The sequence below is a fragment of the Hyaena hyaena genome, unplaced genomic scaffold, assembly GCF_003009895.1.
Source record: "Hyaena hyaena isolate Hyena2069 unplaced genomic scaffold, ASM300989v1 scaffold_851, whole genome shotgun sequence".
Taxonomy (NCBI): domain Eukaryota; kingdom Metazoa; phylum Chordata; class Mammalia; order Carnivora; family Hyaenidae; genus Hyaena; species Hyaena hyaena.
Window position 1 is genome coordinate 316,263 of NW_024081483.1, and position 22,470 is coordinate 338,732.

At 41.5% G+C, this 22,470-nt stretch overlaps 1 protein-coding gene across 7 annotated transcripts in view; it reads right to left on the reverse strand.

The window, feature by feature from the left end:
• The window catches only part of DPF3 (double PHD fingers 3), a 255,832-nt gene that overhangs the window by 140,203 nt on the left and 93,159 nt on the right, over window positions 1-22,470 (reverse strand). For 6 of the 7 annotated variants that reach the window (XR_005525989.1, XM_039219939.1, XM_039219940.1 and 3 more), the window contains exon 2: window positions 10,561-10,721. Coding sequence is in view for 6 of the 7 variants with exons in the window: in XM_039219939.1 (XP_039075870.1) it covers window positions 10,561-10,721 (161 nt within the window). In the remaining variant the exon portion in view is untranslated. Of the gene's footprint in view, window positions 1-10,560; window positions 10,722-20,821; window positions 20,900-22,470 lie in introns of those variants that run through there. The other variant, XM_039219942.1, reaches the window with a different exon arrangement.

The following is a 22,470-nucleotide window of genomic DNA, read 5'->3' on the forward strand; positions in this document are numbered from 1 at the left end:
CAGGTAAGGTTTTAGAGAGGTTTTATAAGTTGCCTAATAGGATATATTCATCTTGTATGGCTTCCATAACAAATTACCACAAATGTAGTGCTGTACCACAAATTTATCATCTTACTGTTTAATAGCTCATAAGTCTGAAATGGGTCTTATCAGGACGCAACACGTTGCTGACAGCACTGTTTTCCTTTTTTTTTTTTTTTTTTTTTTTTTTTTTTTTGCCTTCTCTGGCTTCTAGAGGCCACCCATACATATCCTTTGGCTTATTTATGGCTTCTTTCTCAAAGGCATCACTTTGACCTCTGAATCTGTTGTCACATCTCCTGCTCTGACTCTGATCTGTTGCCTTTCCTTTATAAAGACCCTTATGATTACATTGAGACCATATGGATAATAATAATCTCCCATCTAAAGGTCCTTCACTTAATCACATCAGCAAAATTCCTTTTGCCATGTCAGGTAGCATTTCTACGGTTCTACGGTTCTACTGGATGTCTTTGTGGATAGCATTATTCTGTTTATTGGATACTGTTGTAGAGTTTTTATACTATTCATGAAGCAGTAAAATATCACCTGGAGGCAAACTGTAATTAAAGATGCAGACTACAAACATTAAGCAATCACTAAAATAACCAAATAAAGAGTTATTAAGCCAACAAAGGAAATAAAATGGAATCATAAAAAATTTAACCCCAAAAAGGAAGAAAATGAGAGGAAAGGGAACAGATAGATAAATAGGGAACAAATAGCAAAATGATGGATTTAAACCTTACTATAATAATAATCACATTAAATGTAAATAGTCTAAATACCCTAATTTTAAAAACACACACACACTGTCAGATTGCATTTAAAAAGTAAGACACAATTATATGTGCCTACAAAAAATATCTACTTTTAACATAAAATACAAATATGTAAAAGTAAAGGAATGGAAAAAGATACACAATGATAACATTAATTGAAAGAAAGCTAGAGTGGTTATATTAATATCGCAGGAAGCACATTTCATAGTAAAGAATATTAGTAGAGATAAAGAAGGTCATTACATAATGATAATGGATCAATTTACCAAGAGGACATAACAATCCTAAACGAGTATGCCCTTAATAACACAGCTTCAAAATATATGAAGGAAAAACTAATGCAATTGTAAAGATAAATAAACAAATTCACAATTATAGTCAGAAATTTCAATACTCTCTCTTGATAATTTTTAGAAAAAAAAACATGGAAAAATCTGTAATGATGAAGATTTGAGGAATACTATCAACCAACTTGACTTAATTGATATGTCTAGAACATTCCAACCACCAAATACACATTCTTTTTCAGACCAAAGAGAAAATTTATCCAAGATAGGCTGTATTCTGAACCATACAAGTCTCAGTAAGTTTTACAGGATTTAAGTTACACAAAGTATGTTCTGACTATATGGAATTAGAAACAACTAACAGGTTATATATTTGGGAAATCCCCCAAATGTTTGGAAATAACATACTCCTAAATAATTCTTAGGTAAAAGAAGAACTCAGAAGACAAATTAGAAGATACTTTTATTTGAATGACAATGAAAATACAAAATCAACACTGGTGAAATGAGGCTAAGACAGTACTTACATTTGGGAATAAACTATGTTAGAAGACACGTATAGAAGGAAAGAAGAGAAGTCTCAAATCAATGATCTCAATTTCTACCTCAAGAAATAATAGAAGAAATAGAAAAGTAAATTAAATCCAAAATAAGTAGAAGAAAGGAAAAATAAATATCAAAGCAGAAACCATAAAATAGAAAAAAGGAAAATATCCATTATATCACAAGCTAATTCTTTGAGATCAATAAAATTGATAAACCTCCAGTTAGAATGATTAGGTGAAAAAGAAAATTCAAATTACCAATATAAGGAATAGAAGAGAATATATACCACAAGTTTCTATGCACATTAAAAGGATAATATACCAATGCTATAAACAACTTTGTGCAACCAATTTTGGCCAACTTAGATGAAATGGACATATCCTTGAAGTCACAAACTACCAAGGCTCATTCAATATGAAATGAATAACCTGAATTTTCTATTAAAGAAATCAAATTTGTAGTTAAAAACATTCCTACAAAGAAATTGCCAGGCACAGATAAATTCACTGGTAAATGCTACAAAACATTTAAGGAAAAAAATACCAATTCTGCATAAACTCTTCCAGAAAACTGAAAAGAAATACTTTCTAATTCATTATAAGAGGCCAACCTCACCCTGAGACCAAACCAGACACAGACACAAGAAAACTATAGACAAATATCTCCCATAAACATGGATATAAAACCTCTACTAGAACTTTAGCGAAATGAATCTGATGATATATAAAAAGAATAATATACCATCACAAAGTGGGGTTTATCCTCGGAATGCAATGTTAGCTTAACATTCAAATATCAATCAATGTAACTCATCATGTTAACAAACCACAAAAGAAAAATCACATGAACATCTCAATAGACTCAGAAAAATCAGTTAATAGAATCCAACATTAGTTCCTGATTTAAAATTCCCAGAGTAGAAATAAGTTGCTAATAAAAAGCAACTGCAAGATGTCCAAGCTAACATCATATTCAATAATAAAAAAAAAAATGAATGGTTTTTCCTAAAATCAGGAACAACATACGGACGTTCACTCTAACCACTTTTTCTTAATGTTACACTGGCCATTCTACTCAGTGAAACAGGCAAGTAAAATAAATAAAAGTCATCTATACACTGAAAAGAGAAGTTGAGACACCTGGGTGGCTTAGTCGATTAAGCATTCAACACTTGGGGTGCCTGAGTGGCTCAGTCAGTTGAGCGACCAACTTGGCTCAGGTCATGATCTCATGGATCGTGGGTTCAAGTCCCACATCAGGCTCTGTGCTGACAGCTAGCTCAGAGCCTGGAGCCTGCTTCAGATTCTGTGTCTCCCTCTCTCTCTGACCCTCCCCTGCTCATGCTGTCTCTCTCTCTCTCTCTCTCTCTCTCTCAGAAATAAATAAAACACTTAAAAAAAAAAAAAACTTAAAGCATCCAACTCTTGATTGTGGCCCAGGTCATGACCTCACTGTTTGTGAGGTTGAGCCCTGCATCAGGCTCTGCACTAACAGTGTAGAGCCTGCTTGGGAGTCTCTCTCCCTTTTTCTCTGACCCTCTGCCACTCTTGCTCTCTTTCCTTCTCTCTCAAAATAAATACATAAACTTTAAAAAAAAAAAAAAGGAAAGAAAAGTTTTATTTTTCACTAACAACAATCAACTCTGTAGAAAATGCCAAAATGCTGTGGAATCTACAGAAAGCTAGTAGAATAAATGAGTATAACAAAGTTTCCGGATACAGAATGAACATACATTTTTTTTATATTTCTGTAAACTAACAGAGAATAATCAGAAACTAATTTTTTTTAAATCCATTTACAATAGTATCAAAAATATTAAGTCCTTAGCGAGAAATCTGAAAAAAATGTGAAATATCTGTACACAAAAAACTAAAAATCATCAATGGGAAACATTAAAGAAGATAACAAATAGAGAGGTATTATATTCAGGGATTGGAAAACTTAGTATTGAGAGTTGTTAAATTCACACAAAATTGACCTATAGGTTACACATAATTTTAATCAAAATCCCAGCAGAGTATTCGTAAAACTGGACAGACTGTAAAATTCATATGGAAATGCAAAGTACTAAAATAGCCAAAATATCTTAGAAAAAGAAAAACAAACTTAAAGGGCTAACAGTACCTGATTTCAAAATGCATTGCAAAAATACAATAATCCAGACAGTATGATATTAGTGTGAAGGCAGACAAACCAACGAAACAAAACTGAACATCCAGAAATAGAACTACATACATATGAACATTTAATTTTTAACAAAGGTACAAAAGCAATTCAGTTGAGAAAGGCTCATCTTTTCAACAAATTATGCTGGAACAATTGGATAGCTATCTGCGAAAAGATAAACTTTAATCTGTACTTCATACAATATTTTAAAATTAATTCAAAATGGATCATAGACCTAAGTATAAAACCTATAATTATTAAACTTCTAGGGAAAAAAAAATTGCTTGACATTGGATTAAGCAACAATTTCTTACACACAACAACAAAATCTCAATTCATTAAATAACAAATTGATAAATTGGACTTAATCAAAATTTAAAATATCTGCTTTTTGAAAGATACTATTATGATAATGACAAAAGAGATGCTGGGGTGGCTCGGTCAGACAGACTCTTGATTTCATCTCAGGTCATGATCTCATGGTTCATGAGTTCGAACCCTCATTGGGCTCTGCACTGACAGCATGAAGCCTGCTTTGTATTGTCTCTCTCTCTCTCTGCCCCTCCCCAACACTTGCTCTCTCTCACTCTCTCTCAATATAAATAAAGTAAAAAAAAAAAAAAAAAAAAGATAATGAAAATGCAAACCAAAAACTGGGAGAAAATATTTGCAAAGCATATATCAAATAAAGGTCTTGAATCTAGAATATATAAAGGACTATCAAAATGTAATAATACAAAAACAATTCCCCAGAGATCTTACACATATTTTGGTGAACATAGACAATACTGTATTATAATCACCAAACTTTCTAAGAGACTAGAACTCAATTATTCCAACTACTAAAAAAAAGGATTGTTATGTAATATGATAGAGCTGGTAATTATCACTACAATGGCAATCATATCACAATATATAAATGTATAAATTTAATACGCTATACACCTTAAATTTCCACAATGATGTATGTCAAATAAATTTCAATTTTTTTTTAAAACCCAATTTTTATTTTTCAATTTTTTTAAGTTTTTTAAACATTTATTGGAGCACCTGGGTGGCTTAGTCAGTTAAGCGTCCGACTTTCGCTTAGGTCATGATCTCACGGTTCGTGGGTTCGAGCCCCACGTCGGGCTCTGTGCTGACTGCCAGCTCAGAGCCTGGAGCCTGTTTCAGTCTGTGACTCCCTCTCTCTCTGACCCTCCCCTGCTCACGCTGTCTCTCTCTCTCTCTCCTAGAAATAAATAAAACATTTAAAAAAATTAAACATTTATTCATTTTTTTGGGAGACAGAGTGTGAGTGGGGGAGGAGCGGAAAGAGAGGGAGACACCGAATCCGAAGCAGGCGCCAGCTCTGAACTGACAGAATAGAGCCCAACATGGGGCTCAAACTCATGGGACCATGAGATCATGACTTGGGCCAAAGTCAGATGCTTAACTACCTGAGCCCCACAGGCACCACAAAAAAACAATTTTTAAATGGATAAAAAATTTGAACATTTTACCAAAGAACATATAGAGTCTCATAACATCATGGCCAAAATGTCCAGGATTCGATCAAAATCATTCATCTGAAGAACCAGGAAACTCTCAACTTGAATGAGAAAAAAAAGACAACAGATATCAATGCAGATATTAGAACTACCTGACAAGGATTTTGAAGGAGGTGTCATAAACATGTTTCAACAAATAATCATGAATACTTAAAAAAATGAAAAAATATAAAGTCTCAGCAAGGAAATGGAAAATATAAAGAACCAAATGGAAATTGTAAGCCTGGAAAACACAATAAAACAGCATAACAAATGCAGAGGATAGAAGAAAGCAGTAGTAAACTAGAAGAGAGAGAAAAATAATCCAATCGGAGCAAAAGAGAGAAAAACAAAACAAAACAAAAACAAACGAACAAAAAAGAAATAAATAAAACCAGAGCCTGAGGGACTTAGGGCTACAGCAAAAAAATCTAAAATTTGTGTTAGTAGAGTTCCAGAAGGATAAGGGAAACAGAGTATGGCTGAACATGTATTCAAAAAAATAATATCTTAAATTTTCCTAATTTTGGCCAAAGATATAAACCTACAGATTCCAGAAGCTGAGTGAATTCCAGAACAGGTAAACTCAAACAAATATATACCAAAACATATCAAAATCAGATTTTCGAAAACTACGTCTTGAAAGTAGTGAGAGAGAAATGACACCTCACTTATGAATATTTATTTTTGAGAGAGAGAGTGCAAGCAAGGGAGGGGCAGAGAGAGAGTAGGACAGAGGACCTTAAGCAGGCTCTGTGCTGACAGCAGGAAGTCTGATGTGGGATTCAGACTCAAGAACCACGAGATCATGACCTGAGCCAAAGTCAGATACTCAACCAACTGAACCACTCAAGTGCCCCAACACCTCACTTATAAAGGAAAAGAATGACAGCAAATGTCTCCTCACAAACCTCATCACACTCCAAAAAGAGATACAAAACATTTTTCAATTGCTAAAATAAAAGGATTTATCAACCCAGAATTTTATATCCAGCAAAAATATCCTTTAGGAATGAAGGAAAAAAGGGGCGCCTGGGTGGCTTAGTCGGTTAAGCGTCCGACTTTCGCTTAGGTCATGATCTCGCGGTTCGTGGGTTTGAGCCCCGCATCGGGCTCTGTGCTGACTGCCAGCTCAGAGCCTGGAGCCTATTTCAGAGTCTGTGTCTCCCTCTCTCTCTGACCCTCCCCTGCTCACACTGTCTCTCTCTCTCTCTCCTACAAATAAATAAAAAAAAAAATTTTAAAAAAAGGAATGAAGGAAAAAAAATCAAGACATTCCGAGAAGAAAGAAAACGTATGAGAAGTTGTTACCAGTAGACCTACTTTAAAATAATAGCTAAAGAAGTACTTAATCAGAAAGAAAGTATAAAAGAAGGCATCTTGGAACTTCAGGAAGGAAAAAAGAACAACAAAAGAATAAAAATATGAGTAAATATAATAGACAATTTTTCTAAGTTTGATAGTCGACGCAAAAAAAATTTTCTTGTCTCAAGTTTGTTTTTGTTTCTTTTAATCTAGTTAGTTAACGTGTAGTATAATATTGGTTTCAGGCCTGAAGCAAAACTTATAATACTGTCTGATGTGGGTTTTTCAATGTGTGCCAAGGAAATGTTTAAGATACTGTGTTATACATGGAGGAGAGTAAAGATATTGAAATGATGAGAGGGGCTGGAGAGTATGATTATAAGGGGGTAGTACGAGGTAGATGTTTGTGGTGATGGAACAGTTTTATATCCTGATTATAATGGTTGTTTCACAAATCTATATGTGATAAAATGGCATAGAACCACACACACACATTTTACCAATGTCAACTTCTTGGTTTCCAGATTGTGCTATGATTATGTAAGATGTATCCATTGGGAGAAATTGGGTGGAGGATTTGGGGGATCCTTTTGCACTATGTTTACAACTTCCTGTGGATCTGTAATTATTTCAAAATAAAAATTATTTTTAAAAAGACAAAGAAATTATATGAAATTTGAAAAAAAAAAAAAAGAATTACCTAATAAGTGAAAGCAAAATGAAACAAATCCAACTGTGTATTCAGTTAGTGGCACAGCCACTCAGAGGAACTATTTCAATTGACCTTAAAACATAGTAGTTTCACTCTACATCCTTAATAGACAATGCCTATTGTCTATTGCAAAAAATAAAATAAGAAGAAGTAAAACCTTAAAACATTTTCAGTAACTGTACTGTTGGAAGTCTAATTTTATTTGATACTTGTGTGTATGTGGGGGGTGAAGGGAAGCAAATAAGTAATTATGTCAGCATCATTAAAAGCCAGGATTTTTTTTGGAGTTGGAGAAAGGAGAAACACAATTAAGATAGTTAAGTAAAAGAGGGAGGGAGGCAAACCATAAAAGACTCTTAAATACTAAGAACAAACTGAGGGTTGATTGGGGGTTGGGGGAAGAGGGGAAAGTGGGTGATGGGCATTGAGAAGGGCACTTGTTGGGATGAGCACTGGGTGTTGTATGGAAACCAGTTTGACAATAAATTATATTAAATGAAAGATAGTTAAGTAAAAATTCTATAAAATTGAATGGGAAATATACGTTCATAATATATTTTCTCTTTAAAAAAAGAAATCATATTTCTTAGATCTGCTCACTAAAAAGTTCTAGAAACAATGAACAACCCAGGAACAATGAGCACCATCAGATTATGATCTTCAAATAACATTTCCTACAAAAAGGCAATAGGATTTCTTAGAGAAATAGCTAATTCCAGGTCTGGTCAGGAGGTGTACAAAATAAGCCTAAAACATTTGTCTTAATATTAGGATATCAAGGAAGCCATCAGAAACTCTGGCCCAAACCCCAGCACTGGCCCAAACCACTATGAGCCAAAGATGGAACAATTTAAGCAACAATAAGAATAACAGCTGCAATGGATTAAAATGTTTCGGTGGTGTTTAAATCTGTCAAATCATGATGGTACTCAACAAAATAGCAACTTTATTTAATCATCCTTGGTAAATACTAGGGAACCAACTCTTTATTTTGAAAACTGGTGAATACATTATTTAAATAGAATAGCTAAATTACAGGAGCAGTCCAAGTGTCTCTCAATAGATGACTAAGTAGAGAAGTTGAGATATATATACACAATGGGATATTATTTGGCCATAAAAAAGAATGAAATCCTTCCATTTGCAACAACATGCATAGAGCTGGAGAGTATAACGCTAAGCAAAATAAGTCAGTCAAGAAAGACAAATACTGTATGACCTCACTCATATGTGAAATTTATGAAACAAAGCAAACGAACAAAGGAAAAGAGAAAGAGAGAGAAACCAAGAAACAGAGTCTCAACAATACAGAACATGGGGCTCCTGGGTGGCTTAGTCGGTTAAGCGTCCGACTTTCGCTTAGGTCATGATCTAGCGGTTCGTGGGTTCGAGCCCCGCGTCAGGCTCTGTGCTGACTGCCAGCTCAGAGCCTGGAGCCTGCTTCAGTCTGTGACTCCCTCTCTCTCTGACCCTCCCCTGCTCACGCTGTCTCTCTCTCTCTCTCTCTCTCCTAGAAATAAATAAAACATTAAAAAAAACAAAACAATACAGAACAAACTGATGGTGAGCAAAGGGGAGGTTGAGTGGAGGGGAGAGGGGTGAAACGGGGGATGGAGATTAAGGAGTATACTTATCATGATGAAAAATAAAATCAACTGGTAAATAAAGGGACAAAATTATTTATCCTTCCTGTCATGTGTGAACTATACCTCACAATATCCAAAATTTTAATGAGGAGATCTTTCACTTTATAGAGGTTACAGAGCTAATAAATGAAAAATTAGTGACAGCCTTAAATTAAATGTCACCTTTTTTGCAGCCCTTACCAGAATAAAGGATCTAGGCAACTACCATCAAAGGTTGCTAACACCAGTAAAAGAGAGATAACCAGATAACATGAGCCTCCTGATGGAAAAACACACCACCCACTTAGGAGTGGTTCTTGCCCAAAAAAGCTGAACCTGAATCTACTCAGGTCTCTAGTCTTAACAACCAATTCCCAAGAATAACACTATGGGGGATGCAATCTGAAAATCCAGACTCTAAAAACCCTCCAGTGCAAACAACTCAGTTTCTTCCATAAACAACATGCAAGGGAGAGAGAGAGACAAACAGACAGACACATGCCAACATTTAAAGAGATTTAAGAAATACATCGGCCAATTGCAATGCAGGGTTCCAATTTGGATTCTGATTTCAACTATCAGAGAGAAATAAATGTTGAACCAATGTTTGATTCTGTTAAAGTCTTATTGCTACCTTTGAGCTTTGATAACCATTGTGGGTATGTCTGTTTATGTCCTTGCCATTTAGAGAGATACATACTGAAAAATTTACAGATGAAATAAAATGTTGCCTTGGATTTGCTTCAAAATAACCTAGGGTCAAGAAGGAAAGTGGGAGGTGAGTATAAATGAAACAAGACTGGCCATGAGTTGATTATTGTTGACACTGGGTGATAAAAATATGGACATTCATTTTACTAATCTCTCCACTTTTGTATGGGTTTGAAGTTTTTCATCATAAAAACTTTTTAAAATAGACCCATAGAGAGCCAGAAAACTGCACTCCCTTGGCTGCTCCCCTCCCCCCAATCTCCACCCATTGGTCTTTATTGTGTTCTCTGGAGCCTAGAAGACTAGTATCATAATAATAATAAATAATAATAATAGTAATATCAATGATAATAGCCAGCATTTTTGGAGTACATAGTTCCTATGGCTGACTCATACATTTTTTAATGAATATTTCCATTCAGTCCTGACAAAACTCTAAAGTGAAAACTATTATTATTCCCATTTCACAGGTGAGGAACCTGAGGGAGAGAGGTTTGATGATCAAACCAAGCCTCCAAATCCAGATCTGACGTCAGATTTCCAGCTTATAACCACTGAACTACAAAAAGGGCAAAGGATGAGATGGATACCATGTCCTCAACCTTCCCTTTTTTGGGGCTAAATCCTGAGTTCTTTCACTCTGCTCCCCTTCCCCCACCTTCCCCGCCAACGTGGCTTCATGGCACCCCTCCCCCATCATCCTTGGGACATGTCTCAAGAGCTAGAAAAGTGGTTGAGTTCCTTGAGAGTATCCCAGCCTGCAGTATAGCTTGCCCTTCCCCAGCTGCACTGCGGAGATACCCGGATGATGTCTGGTCCTCCTCCATCCAGACTAGAAGCCAGAATATGCGCCAGTGCCAGGGTGGCATGGCTCACCTGGGCCGCGGTGCCTCTTCTCCATCCAGATGTAGCAGTTGTTCTGGGCCACCCCGGTCTGCGAGTCCAGGAAAGGGAGACGCACGCTGCGCTCTGCACACAGCCTCGAGTTATAGCTCCGGCAGTGCTCGATGGCTTCCTTGTAGAACTGGTCCCCGAGCCTGTCGGGAGGAGAGAGAGAGGAGGAGGAGGAGGAATGAGACCAGGGAAAACAGAAACATACCCAGAGGATAAGGGATGATACCCACCTACCTCCCCGGGAAGATTTTGCAGATCTGAAGACCAAGGCAATGAGTAGCAAGGGGTAGAACCCAACTTAGGAGGTCTCATCTAGGTTCTATTTCCCATACCAAATCCACCAGAGAATTTAGAGTCCCCTTTAAGCAAGAGCCTAGGGCCCCTCAATAAACCACTAGTAAAAGTGACAAGTCCCCATTCTAGGAAGCATGAGGTCCCACTCTAGAGGTGGTTCTAGAACAATCTTCTACATGGGATCTACCAGGACCTCAGGCTTCTAGAGCCTTCTTCCTAAGATCCTCCATTAGCCACACTTTGTTCTCAGCAATTGCCAGCAAAGGCCCTCTTAGAGTGAACCCGAACCCCAAAGCACGGAGGCACAGATTTCCATCACAATAGAAGAGAAACACCCCACATAAACACAGACTAGAAGGACACAGGAAATATCTCATAAAAGTAGAGCTATTATGGAGAAAGGAGGTGAAAGGGGGCATGTACCAATCTTTAAAAACCACACACTTAAAGAAAAAATAACTTCCTAACTGAAAGCAAAGGAAGAATCTATAATAGTAGTTGCATTTTGAAGTCAAGCTAATTCAATCCCTGGGGTCTAAAACACAAATAGTAAGACCTTTCTGGTTTGTTGGAGTAGTGATCTGACAGCAAATTTTATGTTCCTGAATCTTTATTGTCCTTGTACATGTGGTGATGCTACTAATTTTAAGATAATACCCTTTCAAAGACCAAAAATATAACATTGGCAAAACTGATCAATGTAAAGGGAAAAAAAATCAGTGAGATCAAATACCTACCGAATCAAAGACAGGCCCATGTGGGAGGTTAATAAATGACTCAAGAAAATACAAATGTAATAACATAACCTGTGCCAGGTAGACTTGCACTTCTGTGTGGGGAGGGGAGGGAACGTCAGGAAGGGGAGGAGCCAGAGGGATTGTGAGGCCAGAAAGAAGAACCAAGTAGCTCATTTTGAAGCAACATCATGAATGTCCCTTTGTTTTGGTTCTGTGTAGATTTGAAGAGGCCAAAATTGGGGTGAGAAAGTATCTAAGTTAAGCATAATATATTTCTTAACCAAAATATTTAGAGGACTAAAGAAAGCAAAATTTTAGAGGGATTTTTCTATAGTCTTTTTTAAAAAGTCAGTGGGTCAGGGTCTACCAAAGGGTTTAAAGCAAATTTCTTATTCCGGGAAGATACAACCATTGAAGTTTCTGAGCCATCTTTTAGAAATTACTTATTGACATATCTCCTAAAAAAAAAAAAAAAAGTCCCTTGCTCCTTTTCCCCCTCTGAACATCTTCAGTTTCACAAGGAAGGCATAATGTGCTCAGAAAGTATCCTAGCAGTTGCAAAACCAAACTGTAATCAAATTATAATAGCCACACAGCTGGAAATGAATTGGGGGGATGGAAGCCCATTAAAATGCTATAAAACGGAACATGAGCTGATGTAATCAAAGATGGTAACAAGGATCATGAGATTGATCAAAAATAAAGAACCATTTCCTACAAAGCATTCACATCTGTGTCCCACCAGCTTAAATGCCTCCACTGCTAAGGCAACTAGCTCAGTGTGCCAGAACTTTCACAGGCAGCTCAGCCCAGGTAAGGTGACACACAGCCCGTCCAGGGTGTCCCGGATGCTCCAGCTTCTTCATGAAACAGCGACCAGCCATGCCACATTGATGAGAACTGACTCGGGCACATAACAGAGAGGTGTCCAATGTGAGAAACAGAAATCTGTTTTCCCACGATCTTTTGACAGATGGCCAAAAGAGATGTTAACTATCCCAATCCCAGAAATTCTGCTGTAGGAGAAGCCATAAGAAAAAGAAAATGGCACACTACAAACTCATCGGCTGCCGAGAAGAAGGTTTCCGTTTTCAAAACAAACTCTGGGAGCCAGCATAAAAGGAAACTACAGCAGGATCTCAAATTAGACTTTTCCTGAGACGCTCATAACTGGCTTCCAACAATTTCAATCCCAAAGAGAGGAACAAGAAAGCGAAGTTGCTGGAAGGGAAAGTGAGTTTGGCCAAGTCCGTGCCCCACACCAAATGGAACGAGAAAGTCAAACAAAGTGGTGCGCTGGGCGAAAATTAATTTCATCTTAAATACTTTCCACTTTCCGTAACATGCAATGCTATTAGTAACAGGCATGCTGGGGGGGAAATGTGTATTTTTAAATGTAATCTTGGTGTGAACGATACCTCTCTTATGTAAACAGAAAAAAAACCTTCTTCGGACTGGAACAGCTATATTACAGATTGAACCTGCAAAAATGTGACATCTAACACCCTCTCCGCCACCGTCTCCAGGGAACTCACTTTTAAACAGACCAGGCATTGGCAGAGATTTGGAAACAAAAGTTTAAAGCCTTTTTCAAGATGTAGGAGGAGAACAGAGACTTCAACCTTTTTGATAAATTCAAGCAGCACTTCTCCAAAAGTTAATTAGCCAAAATCTTCACAGGGCTCGTTCTGCTCTCTAGAAGAAAATCGATGGACAGGTCTCCCTAACCCGTGGAAAGCAATTTAAACAGGAGAGAGGACAAATGTCCTTTTCAATATGGGATTTCTTAAAAAAAAAAAAAAAAATCTCACGATGATAGGATCCCAGGGGGTGACATTTGCATTCAAGTTGGAGGGGCAGAGGAAGCAGGGAAAGGCTGCCAGGGAATGACTCATTTTGTGGAGTGGTGACCATCGTGCCCCAGGCTGGGTCAGGCACAGCCCAGCCTTGGCCATCACCTGTCTGCATCGAACCAAGGGGGCTGGATTGCCATGTGATGATAGATGTCTTGGGCTGGAAGGAGCTGGCACAAGGCAGAGTAGAATGATGGTCTCATCAACAGCCTACTTCGGGCTACCCAAGGCTGCAATCCGAAGCAGGAAAGGCAAGGGGAACAAATTGCTGGGCTCTCCGCCAGAGCAGGAGCCCCCCACAGACTATGGCTTGAAGAAGCGCTGGGTGCCCAGTCCTGGGGACCACCGGAAGGGGGGAGATCCCTTCGTGATCAAATCTGGAGTAAGGGAGACTCAGCTCTCTGAGCTTTCCACTGACCCTCCTTGAGCACATCTGTGGGAAAATGGATTCCAGGGAACCAAACAGGATTCAGAGGGGTCAAAATAAGACTTCTCCAAAATCACTGTCAACCAGGCTCCAAATGTGAGTTTCAGAGCCCCTCCAAGACCCTCTGCTTCTTTTCTTCCTCATACCCCCACCTCTGTCTCTCTCTCAAGACCATGCCTGTTCACTTAGATTCCGTGTCCACTGTCCTGAGCTGACTCTCAGATCCAACCCTCCAACCCAGATACCTGGGGCCCCTCCCACTTCACTGTCCCTCTGCTCCTGTGTTCTGACCTAGGAACAGGTGTCCTGCCATAGCTCAAACACGTGTCCAAAAGCAAATCCCTCATCTCCTGCCAGAAGCCTGCTCCCTCTCCAGAGTCACCATTCCTCTGGGTTGGGAGGGTGCGGGGAGACCGCAGTGAGGGAACACTGCTCTTATCTCTCCCTAGCAAGGTGTCCTTGGCCTTTTCCTTTCCTTCATCCCATCTGGCATTGGGTTCTTGCTTTTCTCAGGAGGTTGCCCCTTCTTTCCATCCCCGCTGCCATCCACCAGTCCCCTTTGACAGTAAAAACAGGACCTTGGCCCATCATTGCTATGTGTGCACATAAACAGAGATAAGCAGAGATAACAAGAAGCCCTAGCCTGTGGCAGGATTTCTGGCCCCTCCTTCCCCCCATCGGCCCCTCCTCTTCTCTGTGGGCACCTGGATTTCCTGCTGTCTCACCCAGCTGCCCACACTTCCACCACCACCCACAAATACACATTAAGGCTCATCTACACCAATATGCTAACTTCCTCCTGTTTGCATTTAAATATATTTAACTCTAACTGCACCGTGGAAAACCATCTCCCATTTATACCATCTCCCATTTACGTAGCATTTTTTTTTTTAATATTTTTATTTATTTCTAGGAGAGAGAGAGACAGCATGAGCAGGGGAGGGTCAGAGAGAGAGGGAGACACAGACTCTGAAATGGGCTCCAGGCTCTGAGCTGGCAGTCAGCACAGAGCCCGACGCGGGGCTCGAACCCACGAAACGCGAGATCATGACCTAAGCGAAAGTCGGACGCTTAACCGACTAAGCCACCCAGGCACTCCTTACGTAGCATTTTATAGTAACTAGCAAGCAGGGGGCAATATTTGGCAAGGTGGAGCAACCTTTTCATTTTCCGCATCGTTTCACTGTGCCTAAAGCTGTCCTTCAAAGAAAGCCAGGTTTTAGCGTTTACAGTGGACTGAATTGTTTCCCCTGAAATCCATGTGTTGAAGCCCTAACACCCCCCCAACATGCACACACACGATGTTCTGGTATCTGGATATGGGGCTTTGGGGAGGTAATTAGCTAGTGAGGATGGAGCCCTCATGATAGGATTAGTGCCCCTATATAAGAAGAGACAAGAGAATGACCTCTCTCTTTCTCTTTTTCTCCCTGCCATGAAAGCACACAGCAAGAAGACACCCTAATCTCAGACTTCCCGGCCTCCAGAACTGTGGGAAATAAGTATCTGTTGTTTAAGCCACTCAGTTTATGGTATCCTGCTCTAGCAGCCCAAGCTAAGTGTTTCTGATATTTAAAATAGGAAAGGCCTGGGACACCTGGGTGGCTCGTCAGTTAAGCGGCTGACTTCAGCTCAGGTCATGATCTTGTGGTTCCTGAGTTCGAGCCCCGCATCGAGCTCTGTGCTGACAACTCAGAACCTGGAGCCCGCTTTGGATTCCGTGTCTCCCTCTCTCTCTGCCCCTCCCCCACTTGCACTCTGTTTCTGAAAAATGAATAAACATTTTTAAAAAATAAAAAATAAATAGGAAAGGCCTGCAGAGGATGGTGAGTGCAAGATTCCAGTCCTCTTCTTCCCTCATTCTGTCCTCTCCCAACAAAGACGGCAATGATAATACTATTCATAATGTTAATTTCAATTCAATTCAATGTTTAATACTTGTCATCTTTACAAGACTATAAAGTCTATGAGGGCAGAGACCATCTGCAGGGCCACTGCACACAGCCACCAGCCCAGGGGCACCATTCATGTAAACTGCAATGTGAGCGGCACCCCCTGGGGTGGTGTAACCCAGTAACCCTGCAAGTCCAGCCTTTTTCCTAACGTATCCCCAGTGTCCAGTACAGAGCCCAGCACACAGATGAATCGCTCTCAACAACTCATGTACCCATGGTAGGTGTTTATATTAGAAGAGTCTTCAGAGTCTGCAGTCTTCAGAGTTTGTTGCACGTATAGGTTGTGATTTAGGCTGCATGGCTGTCTACAAAAACTTTTGAGAGAATGTCGGCAACCACTCCCATTGAGTCCTCGTCCCCTGGCTCCCAGGTGGTGGCCCCCGTCTATAATCACAGCCGCTCTTCTCTTACCTACCCATCCTGACAAAAAGAAATATCCCTGGAGCCCAGTTTTTTCTTTCACTCCTCAGGATGGAAGCCAAGATGGCTCCCAATGGTGCCCAAGTTCCTCTAGAGGATGACGGCCCTTGGATTGCTGAGGGCTTGGGGTAGAACAGAAAGAGAAGAGACTTGGAATCAGGCAGATCTGAGTCCAGCTCCATGGCTGGCTGGCTACAACCCCAGATCAAGTCACTTACCCTCCCCAAGACTCAGCTCTACTTACCACAACACCTACTTCAGGTCTGTGAGAGAATGAAATGAGAACAAACATCTGACACACAGAGGGAAATGCCTTTCATGGTGGTTCCTTCTCCTTCCCCCAAAGAGCAGCATTTTCTGCCACTTTGTGACACACCGTCTGTGTCAGCAGATTGATGCCCTCCATGTGACACACACACCACACTCGCTGCTGCAGTGTCATTGAGGCTGGTAAGTGCCAACCCAAACCTCTGACCCAAGACCTCAGGCAACAAGGAGCGCTCAGTAGCTTTTGCATGATGATCCCAGCAGCCCAAAGTCTGCCCCAGGTACATAAACAGCACCTGGCTCATTTGCTGCTCTATCCCCAAAGCCAACACAGAGCTTGCCATGTTGGGTTGAACGATGAATGAATGAATGAATCAATCAATCAATCAATCAATCAATCCTCATCTGATCTTCCTGTATATGAATCAGACAGCCCTACCCTTGGACCCCAACAAAATACTTTACTCAGGTCCTTCCTCCCACCTAAACTTCTTGCCTCTTGCCCCCAAGCCTGGCTCATCTGAATCTGTTCAAGGGCTGGCTGAAGGGCCTGCCTCTTCCAGGAAGCCTTCCCCAGCTGTCCCTGCCAATAGCACTTGCTCTCTGCCTTCTCAGGGCTCCCTGATTCTCAGCCTTGGTTGGCCAGTCTGTACCACCCTCTTTATGTCTCTCCAGCCAACTAGATTATAAGCCTCTTGAAGACAGGAACTAAGAGTTCTATATTTCCATGCTACCCAGCCAAGCACAGTGCTGGGACTGTAGAAGTGCGTGATAAAGCTTGGTTGAAATGTCAGACCATCCTAATGGAAGCTTCAGAGCCGAGAGACACTTGGGACACTCTTTCTCCATAGCATATGAAGTGAGCCTGAAGGTATCCGGCTTCTCCAGAGCCCAGGCTTAGGCATCTGAAAGCAGATATCCTACAGGTTTAAATCTTACTGAATTTTCCCAATCATCTAAAAAAATAAATCACCTCAGCTCCCAAGATTTTAATTTCTCCATCGACAATATTCGTGCGACTCTGCAAGACACAGAACTACTCTCCCCCTTCTCTAAACTTCACAAGCTCCCTGAACACTGGGCTGTCACCAGACCACCCCCAAGACGACAAGCTCTTCCTCTGCTGATGCAGGAAATGAGCCTTTGGTGCTTATCAAGAATGCCATCACCCCACTCTCCAGAAGAATGATCTAAGGAGTGGCTTTCAAACTTTGGTTTGTGTCAGAACCGGTGTGGGTGGGAGAGGCTGTGAACTTCAGATTCTGGAGGTCTGGCATGTGATCCAGACATCTGTGTTTTTGACAGATTCTCCCCCTCCCCCAGTGATTCTGAAAGATATGAGACCCACTGGCCTAACGATGGCTCCCAACCCCCAAAGCAAGGGGAAGAACAAGAGAGACTTGTGATGTTCCTTGGCCATGTTCTAATGGCAGAGGAGGAGAGTCCAGTTAACTGACCTTAACTCAGCTGGGTTTGCTCCTGAAATGTTTTCTCTGGCAGCTGGCGTGGGTCAATCTAGCAGAACTAACCTGTAGCAGACTAGTCCCACCAAAATCCGCGTTGCTAACAAAACATCCAAGAGGGCTGCTTTAAGGCAGTATGGAGAAGATCTGAGATCCTGGCATTCTCTGACTGCTCACTCTAGCAGTAACTCTGACCTTCACCACAGGCCAGAAAGCCACCCCGGGGGTCGGGGTACTGCCTCCCAAAAGCCAAGTCAGATGAAGAATTTGAACCCTGAAACTTCTCTCATGACTTAAAGGCCAGGCAGTCTGATGTTCAGGCCTGCTAGACCCAATAAATCCCTTTTCCGGCATCTACTCCGGTGAAGACTTTTCAGGGACTTATTATGCAAAGCTGCCTAAGCAAGACGGAATTTATATTGAACCTGGCCATGATTTTCGAGCTGCCACTGGGTGTTCTGATGACATACACAACTCAGGGTCAAAGTCAAGGGGCTGCCAAGGACAAGAGACTGGAGTCAGGAGAGGGAAAGGATGATTGCTTCCAGTAAATAATGGGTATATGGGGGGGGGCTAGGAAAGGGGGACCCTCCTGGGAGGAAGAAGATTGTAGCTGTTCTTGTATCCAAGGCTTGCCTTCCAAATGGCATCCAGACATGACAAAATAAATCTCTCCTCTGGAGGCTAAAGTATGTGTAGAATGCAACCAACTTTCAAAAGTGGGGGGGTGGGGGGGGGGCTAAAGACTGCTTTATCTTAGGGTGAAGCACACCTAGAAAGAAAACACACACTCATCACAGAAACTTCATTGATTGAGAAAGGATTTTTAGTTGCATTGGTTCATAGACTGAGTCCTCTCTGAAACCCCAGCTATGAGCTGGGCACTAGTATGCAGTCCCGTGGGTGTGCCCGCCGGTAGAAGCAGACCATCGATTAGAGACAATTCTTGGACAAACACATCCTCAGACCCCATCTTCACTGCTGGAATACAAGGGCCTCAAGACTGCTCTCCCTGATAAAAAGAATATTGGCCTGGCATTTAAAACACAGCCACAAAGAACACATCTTCTGTAGTCAATTCTCAATGCAGCAGTACAAGTGATCTTTTTAAAATGGAAATCAGATCTTGACATTCTCCTCCTTAAATCCCTCCAATGGCTTTCGCTGCACTCAAAATTAAATCCAAACTCCTTCCCATGGCTACAGGCCCCCAGACCCTCTGGCTATGCCCACCTTTCCTACTTCCCCTTGTCTCCTGTCCCCTTGCCTACTCAACCTCATCCTCACTATACTTCTCTATGTCCCTGTAATATACCAGAATCATCTCACCTCAGGACCTTTGCATATGCTATTCCCTTTTTCTGGCATACAGTTCCCCCAGATCTTCTCATGGCTAGCTTCTCCTTAGAAGAGTCTTCTTTGACCCACCCTAAGGTAGCCCACCTTACTCCACTCCTGCCCTAGTCCTTGCTAATGCCCCATTCTATTGTTTTTCATCATACCACTATTAAACATTTTCTGTTTTTCTCTTTGCCTGCTGATTGTCCATTATGAACTCCATGAGAGCAGGGTCATCATTTCTCTTGTCTACCACTTTCTGAACCTAACACAGCATTCAGCACATAGGAAATCGCTTGACATATAACTCATATAACAAAATAAGTCAAAGATCCAGGCTACCTGCAAGAGACAGCTTGAATGGGATGGAAGACAGGTCTTCCAGAGGACAAGAAGGTCAGTGCTAAGGGGAGGCCCCCAGCACAGGGAATGAGAGTGACACTACCCACCACCTTCTCACTTCTGATCCCCCCTGCCCAACACACTCATCAGTGGCTTAGGAGCCCACTCTACTATCCATGCTTGAATCGAGCTCATGACCCAACAATGCCACCTGTGCACTGTACAACCTGGAGAGAAGTGTGGCGAAGAGGATAAATGATGCCCTTCATGACATCAGTCCTTTTCCATGCCCAAAAAGAACATCCCAGGTCTAATGCTGGCACTGTAAACTAGTAGTGCCAGAAGATGGTCCCTAATGTACCTATTCCAGTGTCCTGAATGGGCCTGTCTCTAAATTAACCTCCTCTGCATGTTCTTTTCCAGAGAACTGATCCATGTCCTCTTCCAGAGCCCTGAGCCTCTGGGCAGGGGCAGGAGCAGGGTGGGGGTGGGGAAGCACTGCTTGACGGGAAATCAATGGGAACTTGAAGGTCATCCGGAGGGCGCTGTCTCCCCATCATGCACCTGCTGGGATGGGATTTGTGGTCCTGACCTCGCTTGGGGGCCTCTGCCCTCCTGTCAGAGTTGGTTAAAATCAGCCAGCAGAAGCAAACGCCCTGCAGACCAAACGATCTCCAGGCTGCCCTTCTGAGGGACATCAAGCCAAACAAAGAAGCACCGAGTCTCATTTAACCTGCCACGAGGTTGACAGTCACCCCGATTTCTCCTGGCAGCCCTCTGAGTAAACCACATCAGGCCTGCTGTTTTCTGAGCCACATGCTTGTAAACCTTTTAATAAGGACAGAACAAAGCCAGGTTGACCATGAGGCTGGACATGTCACCAAATTTAAGTTCTCTGGCAGAAAAGATTGAAATATTCTGGGAAACTAACAAGACCAAAACCAAAAGGTAAGTCAACCTAGAAATACCTAAATCTGCCCATGTAACCTCTACATCCCGGGATAAGGATACAGAACCTCAGTACTGATGAAGGGAAGTGTATCTTTCTTCCCAGTCCAATAATATAAGGGGATGTGACTGTATTTAAGATCTGACCCTCCTTTCCTCATGGAGCTATTTCCCAAGTTCCCTCCCTCCATCCCCATACCTTTCCCCTTCACTGTCTTCTTCCCCCAGTCCTTCCACCTCACTGAGAGTCACTTGATGTACACATCAGCCCACACCTCCAATCCGAAAGTTGAAGATGAGTCAGGTATCAAAATGAGGAAGAAACATTCTCGACATATTTCTAGAAGGGTGACAAGATGGTGATAAATAACAAAAATGGCTGCCATTTATTGAGCACTTACTATATGTGCCAGGTACCATTCTAAGCACCTGACAGGTGATCTTGTTTCATCCTCACACAACCCCATCTTATTCCCCCTGATTTCACAGATTAGGAAACTGAGGCAGAGAGAGTTTTCAGTGATTTGCTGAGGGTGTTCGGTGGCGCTGTGAAGATAAAAGCCCCAGCAATTTCGTTCCAGAACCTTGTCCTTGGCCATGACCCTAGCATCCTCTCACGGCAACTGCTGCCCCTTCACCAAGAGTTGAGCCTCCAAAACAGGAATAACCTGAACTACACTTGTTGGTTGGAGGGGGTGGGGGGGAGTTGTTTTGTTTTGCTTTGTTTTTTCGAGATACCAGGTTTCTCCAAGAGCATCACCAAATTTGTTGGGCACTCTTATCCATTTCTCTTTTTTTGTGCCTCAGTTTCCCAAACTGCCAAACAGTTCCAGAGGCACTGTTAGTCACAGAGCCTGTCACAGAGCCACCTCTTAGTAACTCAAGAAGTAGGTTGGTTATGGAGCTGCCTGAAAAGATACCATCAGAGAAACACAAAACGTTATTTTGTGGTTTAGAAACCAAATCCATCCCGAAGGTGAACAAGGGTAATGGGCTTTGAGAGGCCCTGTGGCTCTCCGAACATTGCCTGAAGGGACAAAAAGGAAAATGCCAGATTACCATAAGAATCCCAGAGTGTAAAAGATTGTCTAATGAGATGCGTTCAGTTCGTTGCACTGCAAGGAAAACCAATAACCAGAGAGGTGAAGTAATTTCCTCCAGTCACACCGGGGCAGGGCTGAGATTAGAGCCTCACTATCTGGGCTCCGAGTCCCAGGAATTCTCCACTGTTTATAGCAGGGGCTTGCAAATGACAGCCCCTGGGCCACATGTAGCCCCCACAAATTCCTATAAATAAGGTTGCATTGGAAGACGGCCATGCGCATTCATTCACATGTGGTCTGGGCTGCTTTGACGCTGAGTGGTAACACCAAGGAGTTCCAACAGTGACTGCGGGGCCCGCGAAGCCTTCTGGACCTTTACAGAAAAAAAAAAAGTTTCCCAACCCCTGGTTTACAACCTAAGTCTTAAATGATGAAAAGACTCCGCCCTTGGAAGGAAAGAAAATAGAATGGGAGGCTGAGAGTCCCACAGCTCAAGTAGAGCGTTTCCCAATTATCCCAGCTTGGTACAACTTAATAAAAACCCATAAATACAGTTAATAATAAGGAAAACAAGCACTAGCTCACCCTACCTATTTAATAATTATTGTTAACTACAGCATGCAAAACTCATCACTGGAAATTACTTTTTCTTCTAGCCTCTCTCGAAAGCCCTTTTTTATTAGAAAACGCTGTTGGCCAACAGGCGAAACATGATTCCTACAGTGGCAGAGGCCTCGTTGCCTCCTGTTGAGTGAAAATGGGGACATTGAAAGCATTGTCCCCTCCCTGGGGTGCCCCCTGTCAA